This window comes from Tenrec ecaudatus, chromosome 12 (genome assembly GCF_050624435.1).
Source record: "Tenrec ecaudatus isolate mTenEca1 chromosome 12, mTenEca1.hap1, whole genome shotgun sequence".
Lineage (NCBI taxonomy): Eukaryota > Metazoa > Chordata > Mammalia > Afrosoricida > Tenrecidae > Tenrec > Tenrec ecaudatus.
Window position 1 is genome coordinate 88,001,455 of NC_134541.1, and position 13,771 is coordinate 88,015,225.

General features: G+C 45.5%; 1 protein-coding gene and 1 pseudogene across 1 annotated transcript in view; both read left to right on the forward strand.

Moving 5' to 3' along the window:
* The first annotated feature begins 3,176 nt into the window (after window positions 1–3,176).
* On the forward strand, window positions 3,177–4,592 carry LOC142422575 (histone deacetylase 1 pseudogene; annotated as a pseudogene).
* An 8,406-nt stretch (window positions 4,593–12,998) lies between these two features.
* Window positions 12,999–13,771, forward strand: part of CPE (carboxypeptidase E) — a 155,051-nt gene continuing 154,278 nt past the window's right edge. The window contains exon 1 of the mRNA XM_075564237.1: window positions 12,999–13,357. Coding sequence (XP_075420352.1) covers window positions 13,051–13,357 — 307 coding nt within the window. The 5' untranslated portion in view covers window positions 12,999–13,050. The remainder of the gene's footprint in view (window positions 13,358–13,771) is intronic.

Sequence of the window (13,771 nt, forward strand, 5' to 3'; positions counted from 1 at the left end):
ATTGGGGGCTCTTACAGCTCTTATCACAATCTATACATACATCCACTGTGTCAAGCACATTTGTACATAAGTTGCCATCATCATTTTCAAACATTTTCTTTCAACTTGAACCCTTGTTATCAGCTCCTCTCTTTCCCCCACCTCCCCCACCCTCACACCCTCATGAACTCTTGATCAATTATAAATTATTCCAGGAACAGGAGTGGAAATAGTGATACCAGAAGGGTAGGGGGAAGAGGGAGAGAGGAAGGGAGAAAGGGGGAACCGATTGCAATGATTGACACATAACCATACTCCCCTCTACAGGGGCAAGAACAACAAAAAACAAACAGGAAGGGAGACAGCGGTCAGTGTGAGAGATGAAAATAATAGCAATGTACAATCTATCAGGGGATTATGAGGGTGAGGTGGGGGAGGGAGGGAGAAAAAAATGAGGAGCTGATACCAAGGGCTCAATAGAAAGTAAATGTTTAGAAAAGAATAAAGGCAACATATGTACAAACATGCCTGATTCAATTGATGTATGGATTGTGATAAGAGTCGTATGAGCCCCCAGTAAAATGATTTTTTAAAAATACATGAAAATTAAATAAATTTCACTGTGCTTTATGAAATTCCCCGCTCCCAAATTATAAATTATTATTATTATTATTCTCATATTTTGCACCACATGCTGTCTCCCTTCACCTACATTTGTGATGTTCTTCCTCTCTGGGGTGGTGGTTATATGTTGATCCTTGCGATCAGATCCCCTGTTCTCCGACTAATTCCCCCACCTTCCCTCTACCCTCATGGTATTTCTATTCCCATTACTGTCCTTGGGGAGGGGGGTATCTGTCCTGTATTTTGTGTGTCAAGAGCTCTTATATGTACCAGTGTACATGCTCTGGGCAGGCTTGTTTTTTAAAGTACAACTGGGTCCTGTTAGTGTGGGGAGGAAACATTAAAGAACTAGAGGAATGTTGTGTGTTTTGGCAATGCTTTACTGAACTCTGGCTTACTTGTCCCTTCCTTGTGACCCTTCTGTGAGGGATGTCCAATTGTTTACAATTGGGCTTTGGGTCTCCACTCTTATCCCACTTATTTGCATTGGTAAGATAATTTTGTGGCTTCTGATGCCTGATACACGATCCTGTCGACAGCTCATGATCACACAGTCTGGTGTGCTTTTTCCATGTAGGCTGTGTTGTTTCCCTGCTAGAGACCTGATTTTTCTCTCAGAAAATCCTGGCAAACTTTATAGGAAAGTTCTCCTCTGTCACATGGCATTGCCATGAGTTGAGATAGACTCACTGGCACTGGAAAGCAGCGGCAGCAGCAGCAGCAGTAGCTTAAAACGTACACATGTACTTTTATTTCACAGCTTGTGAGGGTCAGTAGTCTGTGAAGTGCTGACCTAGAGGCTTGACTGGAGCTCAAGGTTTGCTTCCAAGCTCCAGGACACAGCTCATAACTTTGTTTTTACTGATTTGGAGGCCGAGGATATCAGTCCCCCTCTGGGTATTGAGCTGAGGCCCCCTCATGTCCTTGCCATGTGAGTCTCTCTAGGGGCCAGCTCACAACCATCGGTTGGCTTGCCCTAGAAAAGAGAGCGTGTGAGAGAGAGACAGAGACACACACAGAGACAGAGAGAAATGGATGAAAACTATAGTTGCAGTTTTGGAAGATATATCACATCTGGTATATTCTGTTCTGTATAAGCCAGTTACTAAAACCAAGTATTACACTTGGAGTAATGGAATTAGGCTGGACTTCTTGGCACAGGGGAGCTAAGGGTCACAAAATTACTCAGTTCAAGTCTTTTCTATAGTTTATAATCCAGGATAAAGTAGGTGTGTGCTTTTTCAGTCCGCTGGATCGTACTTGGAGAATTTGGAGGCTTTCTACTGCCATCAAGATTTACTGTCTCAGAAACTCACAAGGGCAGTTCTACTCTGTCCTACGAGTGTCATGAGTCAGAACTGACTCAAGGCAGTGAGTGTCAGTCTCTCCAGCTACCCACCAGGGGGCAGTATCTTCCACTTTGAGAAACCCCAGAGAAGCACGTCTTTTTTAAAAAGAATTTAATACTCCTTTAATTAATTTTTTTACATTTTATTAGGGGCTCATACAATTCTTATCACAATCCATACATATACATACATCAATTGTATAAAGCACATCCGTACATTCTTTTCCCTAATCATTTTCAAAGCATTTGCTCTTCACTTAAGCCCTTTGCATCAAGTCCTCTTTTTTTATTTCCCCCTCCCTCCCCGCTCCCCCCTCCCTCAGGAGCCCTTGATAATTTATGGATTGTTATTTTGTCATATCTTGCCCTATCCGGAGCCTCCCTTCCCCCCCTTCTCTGCCATCCATCTCCCAGGGAGAAGGTCACATGTAGATCCTTGTAATCTGTTCCCCGTTTCCAACCCACTCACCCTCCACTCTCCCAGCATCGCCCCTCACACCCCTGGTCCTGAAGGTATCCTCCACCCTGAATCCCTGACTCCAGCTCCCATATGCACCAGTGTACAACCTCTGCCCTATCCAGTCCTGCAAGGTAGAATTCGGATCATGGTAGCTGGGGGGAGGAAGCATCCAGGATCTGGGGGAAAGCTGTGTTCTTCATCGGTACTGTATCGCACCCTGACTGACCCATCTCCTCTCCTAAACCCCTCTATGAGGAGATCTCCAGTGGCCGACACTTGGGCCTTGGGTCCACTCTGCACTTCCCCCTTCATTCACTATGGTATATATATATATATATATATATATATATATATATATATATATATATATATATATATATATATATATATATATATATATATATTCTTTTTTTGCATGATGCCTTATACCTGGTCCCTTTGGCACCTCGTGATCACACGTGCTGGTGTGCTTCTTCCATGTGGGCTTTATTGCTTCTGAGCTAGATGGACGCTTGTTCACCTTTAAGCATTTAAGACCCCAGACACTATCTCTTTCGATAGCCGGGCACCATCAGCTTTCTTTGCCACATTTGCTTATGCACCCGTTTGTCTTTGGCAATCATATCATGGAGGTGTACAGCTAATGATATGATTTTTTGTTCTTTGGTGACTGATAACTGATCCCTTCCATCCTTTGTGTACATTTTAAAACAATACACCACAGGCAGACAGACTGTCTGATGGCAGGGACGGCAGGCGAGCAAGATGGCACAGACGCAGGGCACCCAGAGGAAAGTCTGTTACTACTACGACGGGGATGTTGGAAATTACTATTACAGACAAGGTCATCCAATGAAGCCCCATCGAATTTGCATGACTCAATTTGCTGCTCAACTATGGTGTCTACCGAAAGATGGAAATCTACCGCCTCACAAAGCCAGCGTGGAGGAGATGACCAAGTGCCACAGTGACGACTACATCAAGTTCTTGCGCTCCATCTGCCCGGATAGCATGTCCGAGTACAGCAAGCAGATGCAGAGATTCAACGTCGGTGAGGACTGCCCGGTGTTTGATGGGCTGTTTGAGTTCTGTCAGCTATCCACCGGCGGCCCTGTGGCAAGTGCTGTGAAACTGAATAAGCAGCAGACGGACATCGCTGTGATTTGGGCCGGGGGCCTGCACCATGCCAAGAAGTACGAGGCGTCCAGCTTCTGTTACCTCAATGACATCGTCTTGGCCATCCTGGAGCTGCTATCGACATTCACCATGGAGACGGTGTGGAAGAGGCCTTCTACACCACAGACCGGGCCATGACCGTGTCCTTCCACAAGTATGGGGAGTACTTCCCAGGGACCGGGGACTTACGGGATATTGGCGCTGGCAAAGGCAAGTATTATGGTGTCAACTACCCGCTCCGAGATGGGATTGACGACAAGTCCTACGAAGCCATTTTCAGGCCAGTCCTCTCCAAGGTCATGGAGATGTTCCAGCCGAGCGCGGTCGTCCTCCAGTGTGGCTCCGACTCCCTGTCTGGGGATCGGCTAGGTTGTTTCAACCTGACCATCAAAGGGCAAGCCAAGTGTGTCGAATTTGTGAGGAATTTCAACCTGCCGATGCTGGGAGGAGGTAGTTACACCATTCGCAATGTCGCACGCACAGTGCTGGATGTATGAGACAGCTGTTGCCTTGAGCACAGAGATCCCCAATGAGCTTCCAGACAACGACTACTTTGAATACTTTGGACCAGATTTCAAGCTTCACATCAGCCCTGCCAACATGACCAACCAGAACACTAATGAGTACTTAGAGAAGATCAAGCAGAGGCTCTTTGAGAACCTGAGGATGTTGCCCCACGCCCCCGGGGTCCAGATGCAAGCCATCCCCGAGGATGCCGTCCCAGAGGAGAGTGGCGATGAGGACGAAGAGGACCCCGAGAAGCCCATTGCAATCTGCTCCTCTGACAAGCGGATTGCTTGTGAAGAAGAGTTCTCCGACTCTGATGAAGAGGGAGAGGGTGGCTGCAAAAACTCTTCCAACTTCAAAAAAGCCAAGAGAGTCAAAATAGAGGATGACAAAGAGAAAGAACCAGAGGAGAAGAAAGAAATCTCAGAAGAGGAGAAAGCCAAGGAGGTCAAGGAGCTTGAAGCCAAAGGGGTCAAGGAGGAGGTCAGGTTGGCCTGAGCAGACCTCCAGCTCCAGACTCTTGAAGAGTTCCAGACATCTCTTCCCTAACCCCTCAGAGTTATATTTTCTATTTCTCTGTGAATTTATATAAAAATATATTAAATATAAATATCTCCAGGGACTAGACAGGAACCAGGGCCCTGAGCAGCTTGGCTAGGTACACCTCCAGTAGCTGCTTCGCCAGCGTGGCTGTTCGTTTTCAGTGGAAAAGGTAATTTTAGGTAGTCACAGGACAAAATCCTGCTATGAGGGGACCTCCTTTGGAAAGACAACCTGTTACTGAACAATCTAGGGGTGGCTGGGCCCTTCAGGGGCCCTTGTACTTTTTCTTCAAGGCTCCTTAAGATTTTGGATGGGTTCTTTCTCATTTACAGCCCCCACCCCCGCCCCACTGTTGCAGCCTGGCCCCAAGTGAGCCAACCCACTCCCTGCCTGCCCTCTGGAACCCCGGCTCTGCAGCTGGGGGACACCAGTCTAGTTTTCCCTTTTCAGATACGATTTTCATGTTTGTGAAAACCTTTGTAATAAAAAATGGTACATCTCTCTTAAAAAATAAATAAATAATTAAAAACAAAAAACAAACCCAATACACCATGTAACCTTGGTGCAACTGCCTCTGTATCTGTTCCTCACAGCGGGGTCAGTGATGTCACATTGGTCATTTGAAATCACATGGTGGGAGGATCTACACCATAGAAATCAGCAAATAGTCTCAGTTTTTTAAACTTTTTCTCACAGAAAGTTAAACATTTAACAGTACTCCAATAGATGCATAAAGAGATATGTATTTACAGAACTTTTGAGGATCTGTTGAATTTTAAACTGGGCTTTTGGAGAAGGGGTCTGGGATGTAGGGAGAGACAGTTTTTGGATGTGCAGAAAGTAGTGGTGAGGCAAAAGCAGAGGTTTGGGGAAATTAAATATGTCCATGCAGATGTTCAGAAGTGACCTTGAAAAATATTATCTCCCTTTTCTCATTCCCCACTCAACCTACCTCTTTTCACTAACTTAAATTAAAATGCAGATTGCTTATTAGGTTTAACTCAGGGTACACAAAATTATAGATTTAAGACTTGTCATGCATGGTTTTCTATCTAGCAATCCAGGATAAGGATAGACAACCTTTCCTATAATTTTCAAGGATGCCACAAACAAGTCATGCATATGCCAATAAAGATGCTACATCTACAATAGCCCAGAAATAAAATTTGAAAAACCACGCTTTAGTTCCTTTGAACGGGTGCCTTGGTGTATGCGCTTTTCCCAGTAATATGTGGGTAGCTCTACCAAATTTAGCTGTGCAGAAACTGTCTAGAATTAAAATATTTTAGATCTGAAAGAGACCTTAGAAAACATTAGAGACATTTCTTTAAAAAAAATCATTTTATTGGTGGTTCTTTCAGCTCTTATCATAATCCATACATCCATCCATTGTGTCAAGCACATTTGTACATATGTTGCCATCATCATTTTCTTAAAAAAATTTTTTTTGCCATCATAATTTTCAAAACATTTTCTCTCTACTTGAGCCCTTGGTATCACCTCATCCCCCTCCTTCCCCCCTCCCTCATGAGCTCTTCATAACTTATAATTTTTTTCATATCTTATACCAACCGCTGTGTTCCTTTACCCACTTTTCTGTTGTCTGTACCCCAGGGAGGAGGTTATATGTAGATCATTGTGATCAGTTTCTCCTTTCTCCTTCTACCTTCCCCTCCCCCTCCTGGAATGCTACTCTCATTATTGATCCTGAGGGGTTTATCTGTCCTGGATACCCTGTGTTGTGAGCTCTTATCTTTCCAGTGTATATGCTCTAATGTAGCCAGATTTATAAGGTAGAATTAGGGTCATGATAGTGGGGGGAGGAAGCATTTAAGAATTAGAGGACAGTTGTATATTTCATCGGTGCTATACTGCACCCTGACAGGCTGCCTCTTCCTTGTGACCAGTCTGTGAGGGGATGCCCAACTTTCTACAGATGGGCTTTGAGTCTCTATCCACCCCCCACATCATTCACATCAATATGATTTTTTGTTCTGGGTCTTTGATACCTGATCCCATGAACACCTCATGATCACACAGGCTGGTGTGCTTCTTTCATATGGGCATGGTTGCTTCTCAGCTAGATGGCCACTTGTTTATTTTCAAGCCTTTAAGACCCCAGATGCTATATCTTTTGATAGGTGGGCACCATCAGCCTTCTTCACCACATTTGCTTATGCACCCATTTTGTCTTCTGATCGTATCAGGGAGGCGAGCATCACAAAATCCTTGGTTATTAGAACAAGGTGCTCTTACATTGCGGGAGTACTTGAATAGAGGCCCAAGGTCTGTCAGCTACCTTAATACATAGCAAATATATATATGTATATATTGCTATTGTTATACATAACTATATTTACATATGTATATGCCTGTATTTAGACCTCTATAAATGTCCTTTGCCTTCTAGTTCTTTCATCTATTTCCTTTTACTTTTCTCTTGTCCCACTATCATGTTCGGCCTTCAGTCGGTTTCAGTAATTCCTCTTGGTTACATTGCCCTTGATCAAGCCCTACCAGGAATCTTACATCGTCCTCACCATCGATTTTAGATCGCTTGTTGTTCCCTTGTCCCTGGGTTTGTTGACACCCCCCTTCTTTTCCTTTGCCTTCCCCTCTCCTGTGTCCCCCTGGAACTGTCAGTCCCATTGTTTCTTCCTTCAGTTTGTTTATCCTGCCTATCTTATCTAGGTATATATGCAAAAACAATAATAAGCACAAAACAAAACAAACCCCCCAAACAACAACAACAACAAAAACCAACAACAAATAAGATAAGCCTATAAATAGTTCCAGGTCTGTTTGTTGACCTATATGAGAGTTTTCCAGTCAAGTCTGATGGGGGGACCACACTGTAGCCCCAAAGTCTAATTTTGGTATTCCTTGGGTACTTCATTGCTTTGCTCCCCTAACTATTCTAATGCACACCCTTAGTGTTTTGCCCCAGGTGTGGTGGGGTCAGATCTGGCATAATTTCCGCACTGTGTCTGCAGTATTGTCCTCTGTAGTACTATGGGTAAGTAAGGGACATCGTATCTCATGGTGGGGCTGGCCCTATGTTCCTCATTGTGCATTGGCTGTTCTGAGCCAGAATATAGTCCTCACAGCTTGGTGGGCCAGGATGTGTTCCACTCTCTTTCTCTCTCCTTTCCTCTTAGTTTGTTTCTGTGTGCTCTGATCAGACATGTCCCTCTCCCTGAACTGCAGCTTCAGTGGTGTCCTCTGTAGTGCTTTCTTTGTGTGTGTGTGTGTGTGTGTGTGTGTGTGTGTGTGACACAGCTGGAATTTGGGCCAGCCTGGAGACCTCTCTACTGGTTCATTGCTTCATGCCAGTATGTTGTATTCCTGTCTTGGTGCACCAGGTTGATGTCTGGGAGGGACAATATTTCTTAAAATGAATATTTTCCTTCTGTAGTACTGATGTAACAGAAATACCACAAATAGGTGACTTTAAAGAAAGGACTTTATTTTCTCACATTTTGGGATGACAGAATTCCAAATTCATGGCCTGGCTATAAAGGAAGGCTAACTCTCTCTCAATTCTGGGAGAAGGTCTTTTTCTATCTCAGTGTCTGTAAATTGGGCCTTCCTTACTTCCTTCTTTAATATAACATTGCTTTCAAGTCCTCTTCTGCCCCCAACATGTGCTGCTTCTTTTATGTCTAATCTGTTCTCTTTATAACTCAGAAGTGATTAGGTTTAGGATATACACTATGCTAATAATCTCTCTATTAACATAAAGGATGCTCTATACCCAAACAGGATGGTATCTACAAATAGGCCAAACCCATGGCCATCAAGTAAACTCCAAGTCACAGTGATTCTATAGGATAGGGTAGAACTGTTCCTCTGGGTCTGAGATTCAATCTTTACCTAATTTTTCTCTCATGAGGTGACTAGTGGGCTTGAACCATCAACCTTGTGGTTAATAACCCAATGCTTAACCCACTGAGACTCCAGGTATCTGTTCACAGGTATATCATTGTCATGGAGTCAGTCCTGAGTCATAGTGAGCCCATGTAGAGCAGCATGCAACAGTGTCTAGTTTATCCTATGCTCACGAGTGTGGGTCAAGTTCAGCCATGATTGCAGCCCTTGTGTCAATCCATCTCACTGAGGATCCCCCCCCACACACACACACTTTTTTGACCCTATCACCATGATGTCCTTTTCCAGAGGATGGACTCTCCTGATAACATATCCAAAATATGTGAGATCAAGTCTCACCAGTCTTTCTTTTAAGGCTGTACTTCTTACAACACAAATTTATTTGTTTTGGCAATTTATGGTACTTCCAATATTCATCACCAAGATGACAATTCAAATGCATAAATTCTTCTACAGTCTTCCTTATGCTTACAAAGCAGTTGGAAATACCATGTCTTGGGTCCGGAGCTGATATCCTTGCTCTTTAAGAATTTAAAGTGGTTTTGTATAGCAGATTTGCCCAGTGCAATACAGGTTTGATTTCTCGCTGACGTTTTTGTGAAAGTTGATTGAGTTTCTCCATCATTTCAACACAGATACAGTCAATTTAATTTCTGTGTATTCCATCCACTGAAGTCTATTTCTGTAGTCATTGTTTATGTTGTTGAAAATGTTGCATGGAACAAGGAATTGGCCTTGCAGAATCCTAGCGTGAGGTCTCCAGCTTTTCTCTATCACCAAGAGCATATTTGCAATTCCTGACCTTTGTTTCCACCTTTCACATTCCAATCACCAGTAATCATCAGTACATCTTGCTTGCATGGTTGATCAATTTCAGACTGAAGAAGTTGGTAGAATCCTTTAATTTCTTTATCACTATATTTAGTGGTTGGTACATACATTTGAATAATGGTTGTATTATATGGACTTTCTTGTAGCCACATAGACGTTGTCCTATGACAAACAGCATTGTACTTCCAAGTAGATCTTGAAATAATCTTTCTGCCAGGGTAGAACTTCCCCTGGGGGTTTCCAAGACTGTACAGAAGAACTGTCTTTACAGGAGTAGAAAGCCTCATCTTTGCCCTGCTGAGCAGCTATTGGTTTCCAACTGCTGACCTTGCGCACCGAAGCCCAATATGTTACCTCTATGCCATCAGGGCTCCTTTGACAGCGAGTACAACAGCCTTCCTGTAGGATTTGTCGTTCCTGGTATAGAAAACTGTCTGATACAACATGGCCAGTACCACTCATTCAACTCATAAATGAACAGGATATTGATTTTTGTGTTTTCCATTTCATTTTGAGGACTACTGATTTCCACAAATTCACACTTCTTATATTCCGTGTTCTGATTATGAATGGATGCCAGGAGCTGTTTTTCTCCTTTTGAGTCATGTCCCATCAGCAAAAAGGTTCCTGAAAACCTTACTCCCTCACACCATTAGGCTGACATTGCTTTGAAGAGGAAGCCAGCCTTCCTGCAGGTGTGTTTTGAGTATTTTCTAATTGGAGGGGCTCATGTTCTGGTCCTGTATTACATGATGTTTCACTGCTATTTTTAAGGTTTCCTGTGGCTAATTCCTCAGAAGTGACAGCCTGGTTTTTCTTCAGAGACTATCTTAGTTTGGAAATTCTGTTAAAACCTTTCCAACATAGGTGACACTGCTGGCATTTGAAATCCTACTGGTGACATAGCTTCTAGCACCACAGTAACACAGAAGCCACCACAATTCGACAAGCTGGCAGACAAATCATGGTCATGGGTATAGGTCGTGGTCATGGGTATATATGTTTTGAAGGGACACAATTCGATCTATAACAATAAGTTTGTTAACCAACTATCAAATTCTGAAATACGCAATGTTCTTGTTAAAATATGGATTCCTGGAACCTACCTCATATCTACTAAATGGATGGGTGCTTGGGAATGTGGAAAACTTATCAATTTCCAGAGTATTCTGCAGCATCCAAACATGATTTTATTTTGTTTATTTTTCAAACATTATAGAATGATGAATCAAATCCAAACTTTCAGTTTCTAGATTAGGGAGGCAACCTTCTAAAATGCAGAATGAAACTTTCTCAAGTGAGAGCTACTGTGCAATTCTACCCATGAACAAAAGTAAAACACAAAACAAAAACCCGTCTTTTGCAAAAAAGTTATTTATTTTTATTAATCATTTTATTGGGTGATGGGTTCCCCCTTTCACCCCCCCTCCCCACCTTCCCCCTCCCCTCATGATATCACTACTCCCACTACTGTTCCTAAGGATTTTTATCTGTCCCTGTCCTGAATTCCATGTGTGCTTATGTGCTCTTATGTGTACAATGTGTGTACTCTGGTCTAGCTGGATTTGTCAGGTAGAACTGGGTCATGGTAGTGGGGGGAGAAAGCATTCAGGAACTGGAGGAATGATGTGTGTTTTGTTGGTGCTAAACTTCACCCTGGTTGAATGGTCCCTTCCTTGTAATCCTTCTGTAGGGAGTGGTCCAGTTGTCTACAGATGGGTTTTGGGTCTCCACCCCAACCTCTCCCTTTCACATTGATATAATTGTTTGGGATCTTTTGATACCTGATCCCGTCGTCACCTCATGATCACACAAGCTGATGTGCTTCTCCCATGTGGGCTTATTTGCTCTCCTGCTAGATCGCTGCTTGTTTAAATTCAAGCTTTTAAGACCCCAGACAGTATCTTTTGATAGCCAGGCACCATCCACTTTCTTCACCACGTTTGCTAATGCACCCATTTTATCTTCAGTAATTGTATTGGCAAGGTGAGTATCAAAGAGTGCCAGGTCATTAGAACAAGTGTTCTTGTGTTTAGGGAGGCCTCGAGTAGAGACCCAAAGCTCATCTGTTATTTTGATACTAACATATAAACATATATCTACATTGGCCTCTATCCCTTTCATTATAAATTAATATATTTATCCATCTCATTAAGACTGAGGAGTAGAAAACCACAGTTTGTTTAAAAATACAGAAGAGGGACAACACAGGGCTTCAATGAAACAATATGTGATTTATGTGTGTAGTTACTAGTCACTATCCCTCAAACTAGTGTGGTTACCTTAGATTGCCACCATGAAGACCTCGCCCTTCCACTTCTGAAGTTCCTGCTTTTAGCTCCTCTGTTTTCTTCTAGGTTTTCAAGGTTGCTCTTTCGGGCATGAGTTTAGAAACGTAATTATAGCTTTGACTGCGAACTTCTGAACCACATAATCAAATACAGACTGTCTGAGTGGAAAATAAATGGTTCTTACAGCTGCCAACATTGACAAGGAATGTGATCTGGTTCCAATACCTGTGTGGCATGTCATTGTAGTGACAGTCCCTTCTCTCCCATCCCTCACCACAAAGCACATCTGTGATGCTGAGAGAAATGTAGACAATCAGAGGAGATTGGAGCAAGTCTTCTCTGGTAGCACCTTACCAATTATGTCTGTGCTTTTGACCCATTAAACTCATTTAATATTATCTGCATCGTTTTTGAGGTTGAAAGTTTTACTCAGGGTATTGGCTGAAAAAGCAACTTTAGCAACTAAAACAAAAAACAAGCCTAATGTTGTCCAAAGTCTGGGTATTTAGCGATGAAATGATTTTTTTACAGTAACTTAGTGAAAGCGAGAGGCGTCATTTTTCAAGAGCAGAGTAGTCTTGCACCAAATCATGCCCTCTGTCTGGCACAGCCTCAGAAGCTCTACTCTCCTTTCTCCCCTGTTGCAGAAGGTGTCTGCACAGTCCAAAAGACATTGTCCTACCAGCTTTCTGTCATTGTGTTGCTTTTCTGGAAGAACCCAGAAACCTCATAAGTCCAATGAAAGACTAACAGCAAATGGATCGAACCAATTTTTATTCTCTTAAATCTTGAAGTCGAACCACGCCGGATTGGGTGTTCTAGCCAGACCTTGCAGGCACAGAGGCCTAACCCTAGACGCTAGGGCCTGGACGGTTGGCCCAGAAATGCAGTTGGGAAAAATACATCACGGGAGAAAAGTGGATGCTGACCCTCGCTCAGGCTTTCTTTTAAGCTGGACTGTGCTCTCATTTTCTGGGCGCCAAGATGGAAACCCCGTGCAGCTTGCTGTGGATGCCACTTGGAAAGGGCCACTAACCATCCAGCAGTGTGCCTGCCGCCTGCAGCGGGGACCCACAGCCGGCCTGGGCGGTTATTCCCCCGGCCTTTCGCCGTGGTTCTGAGCCAGCAGAGCACGCGGGCAGAGGCGCCGCCCCCCCCCCCCCGCCCGCGCAGTGGTTTCTCCGGCTGCGCCCCTCGGCTGCGCCGCCAGTAGTGCAGCCCGCCGCGGCGCCCTTCCCTCCGCCGGCGCCGGCGCGCGGACACCAGTTCGGCCCTGCGGGCGAGGCGCGCGCTCACCCGTTCGGCGCCGCTCCCTGTGCCGCGCCTGCCCGCGAGCGCAGCCGCGCCAGCTCACCTACGAGCCGCTCGGAGGCCGGGCCGGGGGCCGCGTCGGCGAGCGCAGCATGGCGGGGCCGGGCGGCCGCGCGCTCCTGGCTCTGTGCGGGGCGCTGGCGGCCTGCGCGTGGCTGCTGGGGGCCGGGGCGCAGGAGCCCGGGGCGCCGGCCGAGGGCACGCGACGGCGCCGGCGCCTGCCGCAGGAGGACGGCATCTCCTTCGAGTACCACCGCTACCCCGAGCTGCGCGAGGCCCTGGTGTCCGTGTGGCTGCAGTGCACGGCCGTCAGCAGGATCTACACGGTGGGCCGCAGCTTCGAGGGCCGGGAGCTCCTCGTCCTCGAACTCTCGGACAACCCGGGGGTCCACGAGCCCGGTAAGGACGCCGCCCGCTGCCCTCTCCATGGCGACCGGGGCCCCGAGGGCTGCAGGCGGCTGGCAGTGGGGGAGGGAGGGGTCAGAGGGGGAATGGGTGACGATGGGAGGATACCCGCTGGCAATCGCCCAGATCCCCATGTCTCCCCAGTTCCCACCAGGTGACCCCCAGCCGCACCCTGTGGTGGCGACAGGCCTCAGAGGCCGGAGAAGGTGGCGGTCAGATACGGAGCCTGCAAACGTGGTCACTGTCATGTTGCGGTATCAGAGATGGGAGGGAATATTCAGAGCCCTCCAGCAGTGTTGACTTTCCGTGCAGACAGGAGTGAAAAAATAAGGGGCAGAGACGTAGAGGGAACAACGGAGAGTCGTTTATAATGTGTTCCCTGTACCGCCCAGAGTATGCGTGTGCACG